We start from the raw sequence: 23308 nt of genomic DNA, 5'->3' as shown, positions 1-23308 counted from the left end.
CAGCCGGCCACCTGCTTCCTCTCCAATTTTTCATTAGGGTCTGCAACTCACAACCACATCCAGTGTCAGCTGCCTGAAAGGCTTCCTAGAAACAGAGTCTGAGATGGAAATTGCATGCAGAGTGCTGATCAGGGGGTGTTCTTGGGAGATTCTCCTGTAAAGAAGTGAGAAAGGCAGGATGCTGCAGAAGCTGAAGCTGGCTGTAACGAGGCTACACTTGGAGCCACCCCCAGCCAATCCTTAAGTGGCACTCTCGAGCTGGGACGGCCCATGAGAGTTGTCCCAAGTTGAGGCAAGAGGGCCGAGCCTTTGCATTCCTTCCTCGGTCAGTTTCAGAACCTGGGGGATATGACCTGAAATGAGGCCATTCCCTGCAGCAGGAGGGGGTATCCAGTGTGGGCTCTGCCATGGCCATCATCAACTGTCACTGCAGTTAGCGGGGAGACCTGGGCAGAGCACCCCAGTGGTCACTGCAGCCGAAACAGGACTGCTTGTCTTTCTGCTCTCACACCCCTTACCTAGGGAAGAGCAGAGAAAGGGTTGCTTGAATGGGAGGAATAGCAAAGGGAACAAAGAAATCCCAATGAGGGGAAACCTCTCAGCGCACCAGCCTCACTGTGTGCTGAGAGGCACCCACTCCCTTCCCTGCACTCCTTAGATCTTGTTCACGGGTTGTTGTTGTTGTTGTTGTTGTTGCTGTTTTTAATGTAAGAAAGAGAATCTTGCTGTGTTGACCAGGCTGGTCTCAAACTCCTGGCCTCAAGCGATCCTCCCCCCTCAGCCTCCCAAAGCACTGTGATTACAGGCGTGAGCCACTGCATCCAGCCTCATTCATCTTTTTGTACCACATTCTCTGTCCCACCACTCAAAAATATCTCAGGTGCTGTGCTAGTGTCTTACACATCCTGGACCCTCAATGCATAGCATGGTAGCACCAAAAGGTGTGAAATACAGAAATGAAATCATTAAGTGAGTCATTCATACCCATCATGGTTATTTATACGGTAATTTATATGGTCAAGCTTGACCATCTTGGAGGGCCACTGTCATCACAAAGCAGAACAAGGCCCACCAGGACACCCTGATCTCGTGCAGTGAGCCGGCCCTCAGGCTTGCACAACAACAACCCCCAAACACTGGCATGTTCCCAGCTGAGCCAACATGCACGAGACCCACCCAAACGTGGCCACATCGGAGCCATCTAGAAACCGATTTGAACACTGCTTCTTGTGGTGAGGGACAGGAAACCAAGAGGACACGGGGGGCCATGTCGAGGTTAACAGGGAGGGCTGCAAGCCCAGATCTCTGGTTTCTGTTCCTCTCCAGCGTTCGTCCTCTCCTACTGTTGGTAAAAATCAAATGTAAGGTGCAGAGAGCCAGTCCAAGCTGTCCAGAGGACAGGGCTGAGCCTCGCTCCCCACCCCATTCCCAGGATCTAGCACAGAGCCTGGCACAGAGGCCATATCACAAGTCAAGAAGGAAATCCTTCCTTTCTGCCAACCCTGGATCTTCCCAGAGAGGAGCCCTGTGTCCCCTTGAGGGCAGGATGGGTGGTCAAGGCTGGGACGTAGTAAAAACTAAGGTCATACACCAGCAAGCTATCGACAAGCATTTGGAAAGCTGTGTCTCAACCAAGATAGTTATTGTAGCTTTATTTGTGTTATCAACAGTCAAAAAAAAAAAAGGGGTGGGGGGGGAAGACAACTTACTCTGAGCCCTAGGGTGCCTTGTCATAGGAGGTTCTGGGGGTAGGTACACAGTTACTATTTATCTCATGAATAAAAGGGTGGATGGAAATAGGCCAGGAGTTGGGGAACTTCACACAACAAAATGCAAACTGAATGATGGTGATCCAAAACACAAAAATAATACAAAAGACCCCAAATTGTTACTGTATTTAGAAATAAGATGCAAATTATTATAAAAAAATTGTCAGATTACTACAAGGCAATTTTTTGGGTGCTATAAAAGGCCTCTGGCCCAGGGGCCTAACAGCCTCCTAAAAGAGGATATCAGGAAAAGCAAGTGGCTAAATAGAAGAAAATAAAGGAAAAGGAACTTGTCAGTCAAACTGCAACCTGCCTAGCAGGGAATCCACACACTCAGGGAATCTTAGACCCCAGGACTTCAGACTGAGATGGACTTGGCGTCTCTGGCCAATGAGAACCAAAGTCCTTCACACATCATGCTCCCTGAGACAAGAAAATGTAGGTATGCTTTAGCGGAAAAACAAAAACAGACAAGGGCAGTGGGAGTTTTGATTAGCATAATCTTTACAAATCCTTGCTTTGGAATTCCAGCTTGGCCACCTACTACATCATTTGGGCAAGTTTCTTAACCTCCCAGAACCTCAGTGTCCTCATCTGTAGAATGACAATTATAAGAATGCTACCTACTTCATCACCGTGGCATAAAGACTTACTAAGATAATTTCTGTTAAGTGCTTAGCACGTCGCCCTCCATGCAGTCTGTTATTTTTGTGATGTGTCAATGTCACCATTCACCTGCTGTGCAGTTTTGAGCAGATGATGAACGCATGTGTCCTCCAGGGGCTCCTTCTGCGACATCCCCTAGGCAGCCCGACATGACAGCAACACAGTGCTAGGGCCAGATCCCTGGCTAGGCACCGAGGTGTGGGGCCCTCGTCTCTGACCTGCCATTGAGCCACAGTGTGAAGCCTGAGCAAAGCCATTTCTCTAGGGACCTTGGCTTAGTTTTCTGGTAAAATACAAGTTTCATTCTAAGTGTTCTCTCAGCTATCTTCCAGGCTGTTTTGGAGCCTGTGCTTTCATACAAACACAGGCTCATGCTGGAGCAGGGATGGCCATGAACACCCTTAACTCTCCTAAGAGCCACCCAGGGCCTCCCAAGTCACCTCATCAGTTGTCCTCATGGGGAGCCACCCTCTGGGAGTATTTATATCCCTCTGCTTTGATTACAGCTGATTAGTAAATTTACAATGTGTTTGAATTTCACTAGGCTTACATTTCACAACAGAGAGCAAGGTTTAGTCAACACTTTCATTTGCTAAGGGCAACCATCCAGGCTTAATAAGGCTTTTCCTAAACAGACACCTTCTTTACAAACTTCTAGGAAGCCAAGTGTTAAACAAAAGTCTAACTTGAGACTTTTCTCTTGATTCCCTATTATGGGCATTTGCAGTTTGCTTTGCAATTGCATTAGCAAGCGCATACTTGCGCACGTGCCTGGAAACGTGCACACACGCACAATGGAGCAATGTCCCAGTGTGACGGTTCCTGATGGCCAAGAACAGCACTGGGTATTTGCATGGGCAAAGACTTTAACAGCGTGAACAGGATTTTCTGAACAAGTCTGGGGATAAAATACCTACCAGCTGCCAGAGTAAATTACCAAAAAAGCAAAGGAGAAAAACAGTTCTTCCAAAAGACAGTCATCTAACCTCCTTATTCCCTGTGCATAAATTACCAGGCTTCCCAGAAGCCAATCTTAGGTGAGATGAGGAACAATGGAAGGTATTTACAAGTTTAAAAAAAATCAAATTTTTGCTTCTGGACTCCCATGCTATGATGTCACTACCTTGTTGCACTGGTCTGAGAAAAAGAATTATATCTCTATGGGCCTCAGTTTCCCCATATGTGAAATGAGAGTTTCAATTAAGCACTATCTCAGATCCTTTCCGCCTTCAAAATCATGGGAAATCTCTGTAACAGATTTTTTAACCCCATGTGAGGCCTTGGGTCACTATGAGTATCTGATAAACAGGGGGGCCTTCTCTCCAGAAATACAGACAAAGGCTTATAAACATGGAGAAGTTTACACAGAGTATGAAAGAGGATTCAGAGAACCCCTGAAGCCTGTCCCGGAGGATGGGTTTAAAACTCTCAACTCTGGAGGAGATATTGAAAGACAATTTCTCCAAAAGAGAGGGAGAAGATACAGTAGCTAGGGAAGTCTGGAAATCTGAATTTTTAATTTAGAAATAGATATTGTGATTTTGTTGTGAGCTTTGAAAAATTGAGCCATGATTCTGTATAATGCTCTAAGACAAAGATAAGATGTTAAAGCAGGTTCGTGACCATGGTCAGTCATGGAAGCGGTACACAAGGCCAGTTAGCAGTGTGGAGTCAGGTTCTGAGAGATGAGGTGGTATGGGAATGTCTGGGGCTGTGGGTAATAAGTTGAGCTTTTTCCCAGATGTTCTCTCCGTGTTCCAGAGAAGGTAGAAAGCTGGCTACCGACCAAATCCGATTTTGGCATTCCTGTAAGATAGTGCCAAGCACTCAGATCTCATCAGCCCCGTGTCAGAGGCAGCAAGGCACCACACCATGGTTGGATAACCCTACATTCAATCCATTTTACTGAAAGCAGCACAAATAAACTAAGAATCAGAGCACTCAATGACTCATATCAGAGGTATGAATTGAAAGTCAACACTTGTATATAATCTAACTGAAGAAGAGTTTATAGCACAGAATTCTCTCTTTTGAAAAGAAAAACTCCAAATGCGTGTGTGTGTGTATGTGTGCACACTCACATTCTCACGCAGCGCTGCTCATTCTAAGAAAATGAGAAAGGAGAAGAAAAAGCAACTCAAAACTTTTGTTTGATTTAGAAACAAAATTAAAGAATAATTGTCAAAGGTATCGCTGGAATAATGATATTAAAAGAGTGATTCATTCTGGTATATTTCCAGAGACAATGTTTACCAGGAACTCCCTACTCCCTCTGTACCCATCACTCAGCATGATATGTTTGCCCTGGCTTCAATTCTCTTTTTCAAAGGAACATTTTGGAGTGTGCAGCTACCTGTACCTCTCTGTTTAGTGATGATGCCACTCAGCACTGTGTGTCAATTTAATACATGGGAACCTTCATCCCCTACTAGACTGTAATAATATGCTTACAGGCCAAGGCCCTACACTCCTTGTTGGTGTAGCCCCACAACACCTAGTGCGATGATTGGCATATAAGTGTAGCTCCACAACACCTAGTGCGATGATTGGCACAGAGGTGTAGCCCCACAACACCTAGTGTGATGCTTGGCACATAGGTGATCATAAGTGTTGGTAAATTACATTAAAAGTGCGCTCTGGGCCAGGCGCGGTGGCTCATGCCTGTAATTCCAGCACTTTGGGAGGCGAATCACCTGGGGTCAGGAGTTCGAGACCAGCCCGGCCAACATGGAGAAACCCTGTCTCTACTAAAAGTACAAAAATTAGCTGGGTGTGGTGGAAGGCACCTGTAATCTCAGCTACTCAGAAGGCTGAGGCAGGAGAATTGCTTGAACCCGGGAGGCAGAGGTTGTAGTGAGCCGAGAACTGAATGTAAGTTAGTGGCGAAAACACTGGCTGCGAGGCAAGGCACTGAGTCCTCATTTTGCCACTCACTAGTTGCTTTAACTTCAGAACTTCTTTTAACTTCCACCAGCCTCAGCTTCCTTAATAAAATCAAGAGTTTGGATTAAGTGTGAAATCCAAGTCCAATTTGGTTTTATCTTCTATGTGGGATTGTTACCCAAGGACTCAGCTTCAGAAGGAACTCACCTGAGCTCCTGCCCATCCAAGTAATCAGAGTATAAAGACACAGGCAACCCTTCCGGCTTATGTGCTGGCTCTGGCCCTTGGCAGTGCGTGGGTGGATGTATGGAGGCTGGCTTCCCTGTTTCCGAGTGCCTTCTGATTTACAATGGAGCCTGAAACCTATTCTGGAGGCTATCTGCATTTTAAAGGCCTTTTTAAATGGTCTTATCTGAGGATTGCATTTGAAACTTGCACTAAAGGCCCACATTGCCTTAGGAAGAACCTGCGCTTATCAAAGCTCACAGGTAGTGAAATGGCCTTTATTTGGGGAAGCCTTTAGAATCCATTACAGTCATTGGAACATGGGCTCTGAGGGGCTCTGGGTGGAGAAGCAGCTCCACTTTCCTGAGCCCACTTGAATGTTGCCGAAAAGTGAAAAGAAAGGTAGAAAGAAGGGAGAGAAAGGAAGGGACACAGGTGGTCAACCTCGGGAGATCTGTTCTTCCCCCTCGATCCAGTGATCCCAAATGATCTCCCTGAAGCCAAAGCAAGAAGCTTTGGTGGGAAATCAGGCAGCAGGTCATGGAAAGGCGGCCTGCAGACTCAGGGTGCATCTCCTGCCGACCTCAGGGCCCTGCTCTCTGGCTCTTCTGCCTCAGGGTGACTTCTCAGTTCTCTCTCCTCCCGGGCAGGGTCTTCCCTGACGCCTCCTCTACCTCCCACATACCATGCCCTTCCCTGCCACCAGGCCTGGCTCTCCTGAATGCCTGTCTTGTCTCCATTGCTGCATTCACCTCATTGCAAGATGATGATCTGTGTACATTTGCGTCTCCCCTATTGGAATGAAGTTTCTTTGAGGCTAAAAGTTGGTGTCTGTACTTTCTGTACTTAGCACACAGTTGGCACACAATACAAGTTCAACAAAAGACTAACTGAATGAGTGAACAAACGAATGAGCAAAACTGGGAAGGTGGGGATGACCCAGGAATACATTTATCCAATAAACTCTTACTGAGGGCCAACTCTGTTGCTAGACTGAGGAGACAGTGGGACTCACAGGGTGGTGGGAAGACAGGGATGTTCTCAAGCTTTGCCCCCTCTCAAGAGGCAGGCACCCTTCTAGTACTTACTGGAGTGCATTGCAATTCTGAATTCTGTGTCTATGTCTTTGGTCTCCCAGCTAAATGACCCAGCATGGAAACAAGGCAGCAAGTGCTGATGAGGGTCACTTCTGGTCCACCGGGACATGCTTTGGAAGGTCCTGTCCTGTAAATGACCAGCTTCCCCTGGGAAAGAGCTGAGAAGCTGACAAGACTGGCAACCCGGGAGAAGACAGCAGTGTTCTGAAAAGGAAAGCTGTGATCTGTGTCAGGCCAGACCCTCTAGGACAGCCAAGATCTAGCATGCTCAGCGTGCAGAGGGAACAGGACATTGATACAGCTGCAGCGATGGCCAGAGTATGAAGGAAGAAGCTGCAGCAGGAACCCAGGAGGTGGGGAGGCCCGGCAGGGGACTGAAGCCCCGGCCAGGGCCAGGGCAGCATGTCTGTGCCTGATCTGCTCTGTCTTGTTCCAGCCTCGTGGGACAACTTACCAGGTCTGAGATCAGGCCTATGACAATACAATGGAATAGAGTCTGAAGTTAGCACATCAGAGCCCTGACAATCCTTTCTTTCACCCTAACATCCTGGACACAAGTGGTCTTGAGTATTTCACACTGTAAAGCGTATGTGTCCACATATACATAGATTTTGAAGCTGGACTGCTTGTGTTCAAATTCTGGCTCTGTAAATCACTAGCTATGAGACCTTGGGCAAATTACTTAACCTCTCTGTATCTCAGTTTCCTCACATGCAAATGGGATAATCATAGTATCTACCTAACAGAATTGTCAGGATTATAAGAGGTAATATATGCAAGTCACTTTGAATAAGCCCTGGCACATAGTCAGTGCTATATATGTTGTTGTTATCATGATTGCTAATATTATTTATATATTAACATACAGTTATGGAAAGGGGGGCATGTGCACTCTGATTTTATAGTGCTGTATATTAAATGATGACAGGGAGAGAACAGTCACCTGGTTAACATGGCTATGTTAAAAGAGGAGGACTTTTACTCCATCTGAAACCAAGTGGCAGAGGGCGTGTGGTGGCAATGGGGTGGGGGTGGCTGGGTATGTCTGCATTCCCTGGATGGAAATTTATAGCGAAATGGGTGGCAATCATTTCCGGTGGTTGGATGACTTACCTGACAAGGGGCTAATAATTAAGAGTTGGTGAGAAAGGCAGATGTAGTTTAGAGCAGAAGGGCACGGGATCCCACTCCCGAGTCCTGCAGTAAAGTGGCTGTGTGTGGCCTGGTCAAGCCGCCCACCGTGGCTGGGACTGGGGTTCCTCCTTTAAAATACAAGGGGACTTCAACTAGAAGCGGCGTGGAGAATGACAAGCACCCCAGCTCAGCACCCTGGTGGCTTCCCATGATTTACTCCTCCAATTTCTTGGCAGCTCCGAGAGACAGGCAAGTGGACTGAGCAGCTTAACTTTATAGATGGCGGCAAAGGTGAGCTCTCATGGGAGGGGGTGACCTGTCCTTGAGCTCAGATCTCTTGACCTCTGGGGTCTAAAAAATTACCAAGGCAAGCCTGGGGTAGTGGGCCCCAGAGAAGGAGGGTGCCCCACAAGTAAACAGGAGAAGTGGGGTGTCTAACTAACCCTCTTATCAACGTTCCGAGTATTTGCCCTCAAATGGTTAACCAAAGTGACACCCAAGGCAGAAACAGGCCTGGAAAGGTCTCTGATGCACAGAGGCTGGTGTGGCGGGAGGGTGTGTGGGAGGAGAGGAGGAAGTGGCACTCTGGTGGCTTTGTGCAATTATTTTCCAAGACTAACAGGATGCTGTTTTCTTCAAACAAATCTGATGTCCTTGTGCCCTATTGCCCTTGATTTAGATCAGTTTCAAAGACAGCTTCCCCCAAGGTGATCCGGGCACGTGATGCTCCTTTTAAATTGTCCTTCAGAATGCCTTTGAAGTATTGGTCCTTGCTAGTGGGTACATTTTCCTTGGCCCAGCTAACTATCAAGTCGTTTTCAAAGTAGTTTCTTTCAAAAGTAGCCCCTTTGAAGTAGTTTCTCAGTAGACATTTCGGCATCAAGCTGTACAGACATTTATGTAAAACATCACATCAGCCACCAGGCTGCTTCAGAGGCTGAAAGCAGCTCAGAGTTTATCACGATCTAAGTGTCCTAGCCAATAAGTGAGAGAGGGCTCCCAAAAAGGCAGAGCAGAGACAAAGGTCGAAAAGCAAAGCCGTCTCACTCCCTCGGTCACTTGCCCACTCATTTCAAAGAGGCATAAGGAGCCCCAAATCCGCACTACCTCTATTCTAGAGATGATTAAGGCACAGTTCCTGCCATCAAGAACTCTGCAGAATGAAAGGAAAGGCTGACACCAGCCACAGTGATGAGAGAGAAGGGCAGGACAGGTTAGGAGGCTCCGGAAGGCAGAGAGGCTATTGGCTGAGGCTAGAGGAGGCTTCTGGGATGGATCCTGGAAGGATAAATGGGGTTCCTCCATGTGCTCTATGTCTAGAATGCAGTGGCTTATCCAGAGGTGTGCTCAGTTGAAAAAAATAAAACTTGATTTTCAATGTTTGCCAATTTCCTTGTTGTAAACACTCCCACCTAAGAATAGCAAATTTTAAGTTACCAATAGAGACCAATGTGACTTCACCAAACGCAGAGCTGGGAAGAGACAGGCAGTGGCTACCATGATATAGTATGTCACCCTACAGACGGGAGGGGTATAGAATACCTTCAGGAAAATAGATCATAGCAAAATCATTAGGAAGTGATGAATTTGAGTATTTATCACCTTTGTTTTTGCTACTGTTTGTTTTGTTGTAAATTTTTTAAAATTTAATGTTTAATAATGGCTGTGTTTAATAACCAGCTTCCAGATTCCTCAAAGTGTAATAATCAGCTCTCAGGAACCGACACAAGCCAGCTCGCACACTCCGGGCTATTTCTTCACTCACCTCTACAGCTGTGGTTTGAGCTACCATCGCATCTGCAGGAATGCAACTCTATCCTTCTGCTCGGTCTCCCTGCCTCAAAAGCAGTGGCTACTCCTCCCATTGTACCCTGCTTCCAACCCATTCTCCACAGGGTAGCTGCGGGAATCTTTCTAAAAGGCAAATGTGACCCCGCCATTCCCCTGATTGAACCCTGTGATGGTTCTCTGTGTTTTCTCATTCTCCCCATGGTGTGGACCCCTGCCCACGCCCTGAGTCCTCCCAGCCCCACCTCCTGCTCTCTACATTCACAGGACCCCAGGACTCCCCTGCCCTAGATGTCTGGATGCCCCTTCTCTCGTTCTTTATGACAGGCAAGCTCCTGCCTGTCCTTTCAGATCTTCACTTAGATTTGACTTCCCTTGGGAGATTTTCGTTGGCCCCTGAGATCAGAGGTGGTGCCTCCTCTGTGTGCTGGTGGGGTCCTGGGCTCTAGCCACAGAAGCACCTGTCAGCTAGATGTTGGTGAGATGGTTTTATGGCACGTGGCTCAGCGCGGGTCCTGATGCAGACGGTCCAGGTGTGACCCCTGGCTCTGCCATTCACTGGCTTTGTGTCCTCTGAAAAGCCATGTCACACCCCTAAGCCTCTTTCTTTCCCTGTAGAATGAGGATAACAGCAGCCTGTCCCTCCTCCCTCGGAGGGTTATTTTGAGCCTTGAATGATTTCATGTGGATTGAGTGCCTTGAATATGGGCGTATTGTCAGTGTTAAATACAAGTTAACTAATAATACCCGCTTTGTCTCCTGTGTTTGCCCCACACCTGATCCCCATGCCGGTGGAGGCTGTTTCCATCTTTTGTCTGTGGTCTCCATAAGTGCAGCCAGTGTTGAACACCAAGTAGAGGCTCAGGCACCGCTGAAATGGAAAATCCAGAGAATGAGTGGCCCATGGAAGGCAGAAGACGTAGGCCCGCCTGCTGAGGGAGAGCAGGTGAGGAGGCCAGAAACTTATTCCTCACAGTTTTGGAGGTTGGAAGTCCAAAGTCAAAGTCCAGCAGGTTTGGTTTCTGGTGATGGCCACCTGCTGGCTATGACTCCACAGGCCAGAAATGTGCACATAAACTGAGAGGCAGGGAGCTCTCTGCTATCTCTCCTTGTAAAGACACAAATCCGATTAAGTCAAGGCCCCACCCTTATGACTCATTTAACCTTAATTACTTCCTTAGAGGCCCCATCTCCAAATACAGCCACACAGGCGGTTAGGGCTTTAGCATAGGAATTGCAGAGACACAAACATTCAGTCCATAGCAACCCTCTTGCCCTAGACCCCCTGGCTCTGTACACAGAAAGAACAACACTGTCCTCCCCACATTCTCTGGTGTGGAGAGGTGAAAGGGAAAATCATCTCATCAGCACTCCACCTAAGCCAGCTGCTCTAGCCACGGCTGCTAATGACCAGCTAAGCGTGTCCATTGCTTCTGGAGCCTGAGAATTTGTTTTTTGTTTTTTGTTTTTTAACAAGGGACCTTATTAGCTGCTAACTGCTGAGATGAGAAATTGTGGTCAGACCATTCAGGTGCTCAGCCTTTCAGCTGAAGTCCCCTCCCAGGGGCCTGCCTCTGCCTCTGCATACTCAGAATTTTCCAGCCAGGTCAGTTTCTGTCAAGTAATTATTTACAAATTAGATTCCCAGGGAATACATGATCAGAGAATGTAAGCATGGCACCCTTAAATCACAATAAACTATTGCTCAATAAAAGACAAACCATTAACCCAATAGCCAATGTTAGAAAACTCAAGGACCTGCCACAGTACCAGCCCACAATTGAGAGCATTTATCACCACTTAGTCTTCCTGAGTACAGCTGAGAGTTTATACAGGGACAGTGACAGATAGATGCTCTCTAGTCTTAGGGTATCAGTACACAATACTTTTTTTCAAATCATTTTCTCAATTCAAAATACTTCAGCACTTTATAAAATATGGGAATTATTTATTTGTGGTTTCATTAAAGCTATCATAATTGCTTGTTTTAAAGCATGTACTATTGCTAGGAATAGGTTAGGTATTATGACATATCCTGCAAAATATCTTCAAATAGCCAGTCCTTCTGCCTCCCTAGAACATGGCATATGTTACTCAATGTTACGGATGTTCCACTAGAAAGACTACATTTACCACCCTCTCTCTGGCTGGGTGTGGCCATCTGAGCTCTGGCAAAGCCTGTGCAAGATGAAATGTATATGTGGGGGTGAAATGGCAAGGCGAGGGGGCTTTCAGAAAGGCTGCCTCATAAAAGCAGAAGGGAAGGGAGTGGCACTCTTTTCCCTCTTCCTCTTTTCTGCTCTCTGAAATATGGATGTGATATCTAGAACACCCACAAATATCTTGACCATGAGATAACCTTGAGTTATAAGCAAGCCATGAGCTAGGATAGTTGAAGATTAAGACAGGAGGGGCCTGAGTGGGGGTGACCATGCCACGGTCATCCAGCCATCCACAGCTTGCACAGAGAGAGTGAACTAGCCTTTGTGTCATCAGAGCCTCTGTTCGTGAGGTGTTCTGTGATGTGCACCCGCACCTGATCCTCAGTGCTGCCATGCCCATGTCACACTAGGGTCCATAGAGGGCACATTCATCTGAAACCCGAAGCTCATTTACAGACAGCGCATTTGTGATTCTTTCATTGATTCACTCACAAATTATTTGCTGAAGCTCTGTTTGCTAAGCTTCCAAAAGCCAATTCTGTCCCCTGAGGTTTCCAGTCTAGTTCAGACATAAAATCAGCCATTATGTTGTTAAGATATAAGGCAAGATATCTCAAGCAGGACGACTCTCCTGTGCTAGAATTGTACTAGTGTCAAAATATTGGAACTGGACATGGCTAGTCTTTCTTTCTTTTTGAAGGTCTTCAGGATAGAAATGTGGGAGAGAGGTGGCCAACAGGGCAATGTGTGTGCGTGTGTGTGTATGTGCATACATGTGCTCTTGTGCATGTGAGGATGTTGGAAGATGGAGAAGGAAAGATAGAGAAACAGAAGAAAAGCATGTGACGCTGCAGATAAGTGCAACCAAATTAACATTTCCTCCCAAAGTACCATGATTCTTAACATTTACATCTAAGCACTAACTTATCTGCACTTAAGGGTTGTGAAAACTCTAGCCACCATAGCAAAAAATTTAGTATAATAGCTCAACTCCATATAATTTTATTATTTCCAATAAAAACAAAATGTTAAATATATAACTAAATAGAACTGAGTTTTTATGTTTATTTAAGACTCTTCACATCATTAGACTCACCCATCTATAAACTGCATTTTCTACCATGGCCCCAAGTATAAAAAAGATGATATGATTACCATAATCTCAAGACATCTACACAATCCTGGGAAAAACCCAAACAACTATGAATCTCCCAGTGGGGGAAAGGTCATTTTGATATTTCTCTGATGTTACTTATTACTAAACTCACAAATTTCAAATTATAGTCATATTATTTGAAATTATAAATATGATATGCCTAGAATAAGCCCCACTAACATGTGAGCACAGCTCAGAGGTAGAATCAGCCACATCATGTACTTTACACTGAAATTCCACTCTTTTTCAAGAGTTTGTTAATGGCCTCTGCCTGCAAGTGTGGGCCCATGTGCTTTTTTCCAAAAACCAAAATGACAATAATTAAACCAGGCAGCTGCTGCCCCTAGCAATATGACAACCTCTCCCTGCTCCCTGGAATTTGCTGGAATCACCCTACTTGAGCTCATCCTGTTAGAATTAGCTGCTCCCTCCCTGTGCCCTGGCAATCTGGGTGAGTTTCCCATCCATTAGCTGAATTATTCAGATGTTTTCCCACAATGGCCCTAGCAGTCCTCATATAACTAGTTTCTAAATCAACAGTGAATTACATTATTGACAATCTGAGCAGATTAATTAAGAAATTTGTCAGGAATGATGCAATGAGAGCTGGCTCCTGTTCAAGGCAGATCTGCAGTCTTCAAGACAGAAGCACGCCTGATGTGGCTTCAAAAGTGAGGGGTGAGGAACAGCAGCAGACCCAGGCACAGGCCACACCCACTGGGCTTAGCAGGACAGCCAGCGTGGGAAGGCTGGGCTGGAGGTAGTAAGTCTCACACTCACACAGCTTCACAGGGCTGCTGGCTGGCTTGCATCAACTAAAGTGTGGGGCTGAAAAAAACATTCTGTGCACCCTCAAGCAATTTTTCAATGTGAGCTATGTATTGTTATTCCCATGCACAGATCCTGGGTGACAGAAACCATCAAAGCTATGTCAGAAGAGGCTACTTGGCTTTTAGGCTTTTAAATGCCTGTTTTGGGGGGCTCTCAGGCCCCCCAAAAGCCAAACATCCTAGAAAACCCATTTTGGTGCCCAGCAACAAGAAAGCAACTTCTATTCTATATACATCTATTCCTTCATGCATTAGTCCATTTTCACACTGCTATAAAGAAATGCCTGAGAGTGGGTAATTTATAAACAAAGAGGTTTCATTGATTGACAGTTCCACTTGGCTGGGGAGACCTCAGGAAACTTACCATCATGGCAGAAGGGGGAGTAAGGCATGTCTTACATGGCAGCAGGCGAGAGAGGGAGTGAGCAGGGGAAACTGCCACTTTAAAACCATCAGATCTCGTGAGAACTCCTTAAAACCATCAGATCACGTGAGAACTCCTTAAAACCATCAGATCTCGTGAGAACTCCTTAAAACCATCAGATCTCGTGAGAACTCCTTAAAACCATCAGATCACGTGAGAACTCCCTCACTAGGAGAACACCACAGAGGAAACTGCCCACGTGATTCAATCACCTCCCACCAGGCCCCTCCCTTGACATGTGGGGATTACAATTCCGGATGAGATTTGGGTGGGGACACAGAGCCAAACCATATCACTTCATAATAAAATGATAGTTGCTTTCTCCAGAGAATCTTTCAATCGAAACCCAACATAAATACAAGTAAATAAATAAGAATTAAAAATCAGAATATCACAGAGTTCTGTTTGATCTAATTAATTTTAAGATTTTTTTGAGACCCTACTAGATCCATCAGCAATAATTTTGCAAATTTTCAGTGGATAACACAAAAGATGTAAATTCCGAAGTCCTAGGTTCAAGTTTGAATGAAGCCCTCAGGAACTGGGTAGCCTTGGACCTGCCACTCCCAAAGCTGAATGTTTTCACCTGCAAAGAAAAGAGCCCTGCCTCCCACGCTGCTGTGAGGATCAGGTAGAAAAATGTGTTTGAAAGAGGGAATGGCTGATGTGTTATCCAACACACAACTTAAATATCTCATTTCATTTAATATTTACAACAACCTGCAATAAATGCATTATCTCTGTTTTAAGAATAAGAACATGGAGGCTTAGGGAAGGTGAGTACATTTTTCAATATCAGAGGGTTGCTAGCAGCAGAGGCTGGCCCTGAGCCCCAGGCATCAGGCTCCCACATGAGGTTAGGGGTGTCCTGGGGAACTTGGGTTGTAGCTGAGCTCCAGAGGGTGAGTCAAGGTTTTCAGGACAGAGGGAACATGGTGAGGGCAGGAATGCTGGGAAGGAGGGTGCCCTGGGCATCCTGTAGAGGAGCCACTGTAGGACCGGGGTGCTGTGTGGGTGCATGGTGTGTCTGAGAACCAGCAAGTGGTCTAATGAAGCCAAGTGGTGCCAAAGGAGCCAAGCAGAAGGTGAAAGAGAGGCTGTGACCATTATCCTAATAGCAACAACCACAGCAGCAACCTGATTGACACTAACGAGAATGAGCTGGGGGTCTGATGGCATTCAGGATGTTTCACACATGCTAATTAACCCAGTGCTCCTCTTACCACGTGATCAATGAAGACAGTGAGGCTGAGAGGGGTGACGTCACTGGACATTGGTTATGAAGTGGACTTTGAGAGCCTGAAGGACAAGAGGAAATGTGTGGCTCTGAACAACAAGAGACCATCATGAGAAGGGCAGGTGGCCGCATGAGCAGTGAGCTTCCCATCACTGAAGCTTTCAGGCAGGAGTTAGAAGAACATTTTCCTGGGATGTTGTAAAGCAATTCTGACATCATCTCTCTTCTACCTCCAGATTCTGTAAGGCTCAGAATTGGGATCAGTCTCCTGACCTGGTATTCTTAGGAGTCCTCATTGTGCACACCCAGTCACCTAACAGAACCTAGGGCAAAGAAGGGTGGAGTTTACTGATACCAAAAATGGGAATAAATTAAAAGGAATATCTTCCTAGATGAGAGATGAGACTGTTCAATCCATGATGGTACACAGTTGGGACATGGTCAGGAATGAAAAGAAGCTACAGAAATGCAAGTCAGGAAGAGAGACCTTGACCAGAAGGAATGAATGCAGATAAGACTGTCTCCAAAGACTCAGGGCAGGCCAGGCACAATAGCTCACGCCTGTAATCCCAGCACTTTGAGAGGCTGAGGTGGGTGGATCACTTGAGCCCAGGAGTTCGAGACCAGCCTGGGCAACATGGTGAAACCCTTTCTCTACCATAAATATAATAATTAGCCAGGCATGGTGGTGCATACCTGTAGTCCCAGCTAGTCAGGAGACTGAGGAGAGGATCACTTGAGCCCAGGAGGTAGAGGTTATTGTGAGCCATTATCTGCCACTGCAATCTAGCCCAGGCAACAGAGCAAGACCCTGTCTCAAACAAACAAACAAAAAAAAGACTCAGGGCTGCCTGCTGGACCTGCTTGGACCTGCAGGGTGGGTGCTGATTTAGGACAAGAATAGTATCAATTCGAGGTGGATTCTAGAAGCCACTAGTCTACAGTGGCCTCACATCTCATCACTCACTGCTGTTTGCTTGGAAATCTGCAGTCTTCAGTTCCACTACTCAACTGAAGCATCCAGAGCTCTGGGGGTTCCTCTCAGGGACAGACTTGGGGCATCAAGCATCCTTTTCAAGCATTCCCCTTCCCCCCAACCTCAGCCAGAGCAAGAGTCTTGATTAGTTTATCATATTTGGTTTATCTTTGAGACTGTGTTGAATAAAAGGGTTTGGCTGCTTTTGTAGACTAAAAACGCTCTCCAAAAACATTAAAGACTGTTTTTAACCTGTTCTGTAAAACACCTAATTCTATGCACTATGCTGAAATATTTTTGGGGGTGGCAATGAAGATTTTCACATAAGAGTGTCCTGATTTTCCCAGAATTCTTAGATTCTAAAATTCTGCATTTTCTGACATTCTGATTTCCTACTGCCAATCAAAGAGTGACAGTCCACACCTGCCTCTTTGCCCCAGGTTTTCTGTGGTAGAAACTTCCTCTCCTTAATGAGCTGGAAGAGTTTTTGAAACCATTAGAAAGGAGACAATATTAAAATGACAAAGCCTGTGAGTAGAAAAAATTCAAGACCAGAGACTAGAAGAAAGCCTCCTGCTTTCTGAGAATTACTGAGAAATTCTCCATGAGGTAGCTAGCCAGAGGGACATACAGTGGTGGAGATAGCTACGTTCATCACACGAAAAACCAAACCCCTCCATGAACCCGCCCAAGCATATACCTGTCTCCAGGCTTACGTAGTGGAGACTGAATCATGCCTTAAGTTGCTAAAATCTACCTTTAAAGGTTCCTGAAAGATGTTGCAATCATTCTGGGAAATAGATCTATGTGTCATTCAAAATGAGCTCATCGACATGATGCATAAATTGGGCACCAATACAAAGTTCAATATTTCAGAGTAAATGGTGAATCTTTAGGAATTCATCTATTTAGAAACCAACAACTGACTAGGAGGATACATTATTTCTTTTGATGGGCTTTTTACCTATATTATCTCATCTAATCCTTCAACAATTCTCAGTGTAGCTGCTATTATCCCCATTTTATAGATACAAGAACTAGAGCTCTGCAACCTCACATGAGCTACTTGCCCAAGCTATCGGTACTTGAGCCCAGGTCCTCTGATCAAGCATCTTGCATTCTTGCTCCTACACTGAAGGCTTTCAAACAGTGGCCCACAGAGACCTCAAACTAACAACAACAGTAATAATAATGATCCTAACAGCCATGATAATAGTTCACACGTATTGAGTACTTAACATGGACCAGCCAGTCTGTTGAGTGTTTTAGACACTATCTTTTTAACTTTCTCTGGAATCCCATGAATAATTCCATCACTTGACCAAGGTCACACAGATAACATGGGGCGAAGCTGAGCTGAAACCCAGAAGGCATCAGGTTGATCCACCAGCACCACTCCTTCCATGGGATACATCAGGGACCATTTCTGTGGGTGGTAAAATGAGAGGTGGGCACAGCGGCAGGTCTTGGGGCTCCCAATTATTCCTCAAACAGACCAGCTCTTCTTTCTGTCTTGGGATTCTATGAAGGCAGTGATAGAGCAGAGGGTCACAGTAGGGCTTCAAGGTGGCCTTTAGCCCTACCTTCTCTGGACTTACACAATCTCCTACCCAGTCACCACAAATGAACACATCCACAAATTAGAAACAAGTTTCTTGCTATGCAAACACAGGTGCAAGGCAAGTCCCCAACCAAAGGACTCATCTTCACACCCAGGTACCACTTGAGATTTCATTTAATGAAAGAGTTCTGTGGCAAGCATAAATAATTTACTTAGAGTTTCCAAATGGCTGCAGTGGTAGCCAAGCAATGGTATTTCTACTATTCCAAGAGGGGGTGATTCAGACTCTTGCTTCTCAAAGAAATAGCCCACAGACTAGCAGTGTCAACCCCACCGGCCAGTTAGTTAGAAACTCACAACCCAGTAGGTTCCACCCAAACCGATGAGTCAGAACCTGTATTTTAATAAGATCTCCATGAGATTTGCATGGAGATGAAAATTCGCAACATAGGGCTCTAAAAGACGACCAAGCAAGGCGATTTGAAAAAGGGGACAACATTCCAAAATTTCCAAGTGATTTCCAGCACTGACTTGGGATCTCTCTTCTCTATTATCCATTTGATGAAGGCTGTGCCTTCAGAAATCCCTCAGCATTGGTCTATTTGTCCTCATTAACATCGCATAGTTCATCACAGACTTATCCTGGTACAGCGCTTGCCCCTGGGAGTGGAGCAGAGGCCAATTATGGTAGCCTCACACAGAAGCATATGACTTTCTTTTAATCCTCGAGTGGGGAAATGAAGTCATCTTTGGAGGTCTGAAGCTTCCAAAGACGAGAAACTTCTTTTATAATAAAACCCAGAGGGAATTACACCTTGTTTACTTTAAAAGTTGTAAACAGAACACATGTGCACTTACATTTGGAGTCCATGGAGAGGCTTAATCATATTTTACATGAAGAAAGACCTACTCACAGGACCCTGGGCAAGTTACATAGACTTTCTGAGCCTCAATTCTTTTCATCCATAAAATAGAAATAATAATAGTATTGACTTCACAGCATTCATTGAATATGTGCAAAGTGCCCAGAACACACGATAATTATGTATATGGCACACACACACACACACACACACACACAGAGAAAAGAGTTAAAAGTTAGTGTGTTATTTCTGCACAGTTAAATTCCAGAAGTAGGGCGGTTATTATTTTCTTCCTTACACTATTCTATATTTTCAAATTTTCTACAATGACTACTTGTCATTTTAATAATCAGAAAAGACAATCATTTTTAATGAGGATGCTATGTCACTACAAATGGCTAACGGAAAGCCATGACTTCTGGAAGGCTGGTGGTGGAGAAGCTGCGGAGCATAATGAGACAAGCACAGGATTACCACATCATGACCTTGTCATTTCGGGGCCATTATACCTTGACCAAGTCGCTTTGCCTCTCCAGGCCTCATTTCATCATTGGCAAAATGGAATCACAACGTCTTCTCTGTGACCCCACTGCATTGCTAAAAAGGTCAAATCTGATCATGTATATAATGTGCTTTCTGTAATATAAAAGGCCTCCCTGTTATTATTTCTGTATTATTATTATTATTATCATTTATGGACAGAAAACATTAACACTCGAGAAAAAATGTATTCACATTTTTTACTTTATATGAAAATGTTGACATAGATTATATCCATTCTTTTAGGAATATTACATTGGAGATGAAAATAACATGGGCCCCTTCTTGGAGATGAAAATAACATGAGCCCCTTCTAATATGGTTGAGTTTTACTGATATTCATTTATCTATTGATACAGGTTGAACTGCTTTAAAATACAATTGATTAGACAAAAAGCTTAACCAGTGATGTGGAGAGTAAGAAAACAGCCTCCTCATATCATTCTTCCCAGTTTTAAGATGAAAAACTATAGACTGTTGAGTCCAGACTGGATGGGGGCTCCTCCACTAGGAATACAACATACTGTTGAGAATTATTTTCCCCTGGGCAGTTTTCCTTGATCCTGACACTTTCTTCTTCAATCCGTGGTCCTGACACTTTCTTCTTCAAGCTGTCCAACTAAAATATATTTACCCTTAGCAAGTTCAATCCTTTTCAGAAAAAACTACAAATGGTCATGTCAAATAATCACGAATTTATTTATTCTAAATATTATTACCACATAAACCTGCAATGTAAAATACTTTCTAACCTCGCACTCCACATTAAAACAAAACATATTGTGCAGACTCCTCTTAATTTATGACCAAGAAAATGCAGCTAGAAAGATGGAATCTTCTCATTTCAGATGATTCTGTAAATGAAAACAAGAGGTTTGTCATTAAGTGGTATTGATGATACCCACAGTGTTCATATGTTTGTCAATTTCATTAACCTCTCAAATTAGGTATTCATAATGTGTTAATGACAGTGTAACACATCATTACATTATTCAATGTAATTTTGTGGATATTATGTATAGTTTGTAATGTTAGAATCTCTTGTCTTTACAGCTGTTAGAAAACATTATACTTTCCAAGATGATTAGGGACATGTGAATACCAAACGGCAGAATCCACAGCTCAAACAATGGTCCCTGCTTGGCCTTGAATTCTGATCAGGGTGTGACTAGACAGTTTCCACCGACAAAGGACTAACGTGTTATACAAGAACTAAAGAATCACAAAGCTGACAGAGAGCTTGAGAATTTGTCAGTTAAATTTCTTCCCTTCAGGCTGGTGGTGATAAACTGAATTATTATCTATCAAACAGTCCCTCCCTCTCTCATTGGAATAGAGCACACTTTGCTGCCCCACTGACTATTGGGGGACTGGCCAGTGTCTTGTTTTGGCCAAGGAAATGTAAGCAAACCTGATAGGAGCAAAGGTTTTAAATGTGCTCTCATGGCTGGTTTGTCCTCTTGCACTCCTATAATCCAGCGTGAGAAGAATATGGCCCAAAGAGCCCCTTCCCCTTTAGTGTGGGCCCCAGAATAAGCCCCCTGGAGCAACCCTGAGCCTGAACTGAGCTTGGAACAAAGCCTGCCCAAGCCCAATAGGATTAGCAGAACCTCAGCCAAACCACAGACACATGGCTAGCTAAGAAACACAAATATTCATTACAAGACACTGAGAATTCAAACTTTTTTGTTACACAGCATTCTCAGGGCAATGGTAGACCCATACAATGGCAGAACTCTTTAACTGTTCTGTTAAACTGACAACTGTTGCAATAGGATCACGGAATCTTCTGAGCTTGGATTTCAGAAGACAGCATTTTTGTCTCTTTCATTAAAATCCTGGCACTTATACAAAATGATATTGGGTATATCACTTAACTTTTTGTGTGTACTTCAGTTTTTTAATTCATTCATTTGATAAGTCAGTCACTCACATACTTTTTTTAAGTTATCGTCATGTTCGTTCATGTTTATTATGCTAACCACTGCAAATAAAATGGGGAATAAAATAGACATGTGTTTTTTGTTTTGTTTTGTTGTTTAACTACAGGTACCCACATTCTGTAAAATGGGTATAACTCCTGGTCTGTTAACCTCATGAGGTAAGTAGAAGAGATTATAAAAGAGAGAATGCAGTAAGATCATCTTTGTGAAAGTACTACAAGAGTTGAAAGCCATGAGCAAATTTGAGGGAATTTTATTTGAATTTTTAGGATTTTTATTGTTTGAAATCTATCTCAAATTTTAAAAGATCCATGATCCTGCTTATGATAAGTCTATGTCCAACTCTGAAACAGCTATTCTTATCTTCAGCTTGCAGGAAAATGGAAATCTTCATTTGTTTCATCAAATATTGTATGTGTTTGATATTAGCCAAGTTCTGAACCCAGCATAAGAAAACTAGGAATCCCTTACTTCATCTCTAAGGCTATTAGAGAGAAAAGATGAATGAATTCTTCCCTTCCAATTTTTTCAGATTTATTTATATTTTTCGAATTTGTGTGTGAATTGATGCTAATTCCTTCACTTTGGCAATTGTTTAGTAACAAGGTTTAAAATGGATGCATTTGAATGGCAGGACTTAGGTAAGTGGGCGTCAGTGAAGTGACAGACAGCCCAAGGATCATAGACAAGTCGACTCCTAGAGCAGAAAGATACTCGAAGCATCACCCAATCAAACCCCCACCTACATATGCGAAAGCTCAAACCCAGTGGCTGCAGGACCACACTTTGGAAGAGCAAGAATGACACCGGCAGCTCTCTACCACAGTCCCACGTCCTCACTTTAGTTAAATTTTACAGAGAGTGAAACAATCAGCTAAGAAAAAAAACCAACAAGCAAGTATCTTTCATCTGCGATGCTCAGTTCTGGATTGGGTGATGGGTAGTAGAGATGTATGTACTTACCCAGAAAGCTTTTCCCGTCTCTAGGTGATCCCATCACCTCAGCCAGGCAGCCTCCTTCAAAGTCATCATGTGCTTTTTCTCTTTGAACCATCGAACCCAGCAGTCAGTTAAGGGCCCCTGTAAGGCGCTTATCTTGTTTCTGGCTGTTGGGGTAATGATGTGTCACTGACAGCTGTTGCCCACATTTGCTCCTTCGCTCTCCCTTCTATGTAAACATACAGACGCAGCTCGTGTCCGTGGAGCACCCTCTATCCTCTCACTATCAACTGGCTTTGTTTTCACTCTCTCCTGGCCCATCAGCTGTATGTTAAAGTAAAAGTAAATGACTTGAAACAGCCCTCTCTACTTCTTTGCATGTATTTTACTTCTGATCTTCACAACTCTTTGAGGTATCCATTATTATCCTCCTTTTACAGATGAGGAAATCAAAGCTCAGAAACTAGCTCGCCTAGGGTCCCACGGTTAATAAATATCTGAACCAAAATTCGCATCCAGATCTGCCTTCAGAACATTTCCCCTTCGCACAAAGGCACACTTCTTAACAACGGAAGGAGCTCCGCAGCCATGTGGCTTTTTCTGCAGATGAATCCAGCTGGTCCTACCTCTAAACCCACAAATATCAAATGAAGCAGGAAAATGAAAACTGGGAATTTCATTTACATTTCACTCAGCTCTATAGTGTTACTTACGCTGATAAAGCCCTTCTACATTTCCTCTAAAAAGGAAATCAAAAGGTTCTTTGTAACATCTGAAACTCACTCAAGATCTTGTCATCCTGCCTCGCAGCCCTTAAAGCCCCATTCGCATCTGCTGGAAAGTATCTCTTGGTTATCACAGTTTAGAAAGAGGCATTAATCTCACTAAGCTACTGGAGGGGTGAGTTAGACAAGCAACCCAGTAAGGTTTAAAAATATATATAAAGCACAAGATGTTCTTATATCTGCCAATGAGAGCATGTTCCTTGAGACTCAGAGAAGAGGCAGGGGAGACAGCATGGGGAGACCACAGCCAAGCTCAACCTAGAAGAGAATTAGGGGTGAGCACTTAGTTAATGACTGCAAAGTGCTTTGAAAATGAAAGTGTATCTTAAT

At 44.3% G+C, this 23308-nt stretch overlaps 1 protein-coding gene across 1 annotated transcript in view; it reads right to left on the bottom strand.

The window, feature by feature from the left end:
* Nucleotides 1-22934, bottom strand: part of LOC100939414 (putative uncharacterized protein encoded by LINC00299) — a 28040-nt gene extending 5106 nt beyond the window's left edge. The window contains exons 1-2 of the mRNA XM_024242128.3: nt 22218-22934; nt 10310-10433 (exon numbers count right to left, since the gene is read on the bottom strand). Of these exons, the coding sequence (XP_024097896.2) occupies nt 10310-10433; nt 22218-22308 (215 nt within the window). The 5' untranslated portion in view covers nt 22309-22934. The remainder of the gene's footprint in view (nt 1-10309; nt 10434-22217) is intronic.
* Between the last annotated feature and the right edge of the window lie 374 nt (nt 22935-23308).

The sequence above is a fragment of the Pongo abelii genome, chromosome 12 (assembly GCF_028885655.2).
Source record: "Pongo abelii isolate AG06213 chromosome 12, NHGRI_mPonAbe1-v2.0_pri, whole genome shotgun sequence".
Lineage (NCBI taxonomy): Eukaryota > Metazoa > Chordata > Mammalia > Primates > Hominidae > Pongo > Pongo abelii.
This window is presented reverse-complemented; position numbering and strand designations above follow the sequence as displayed.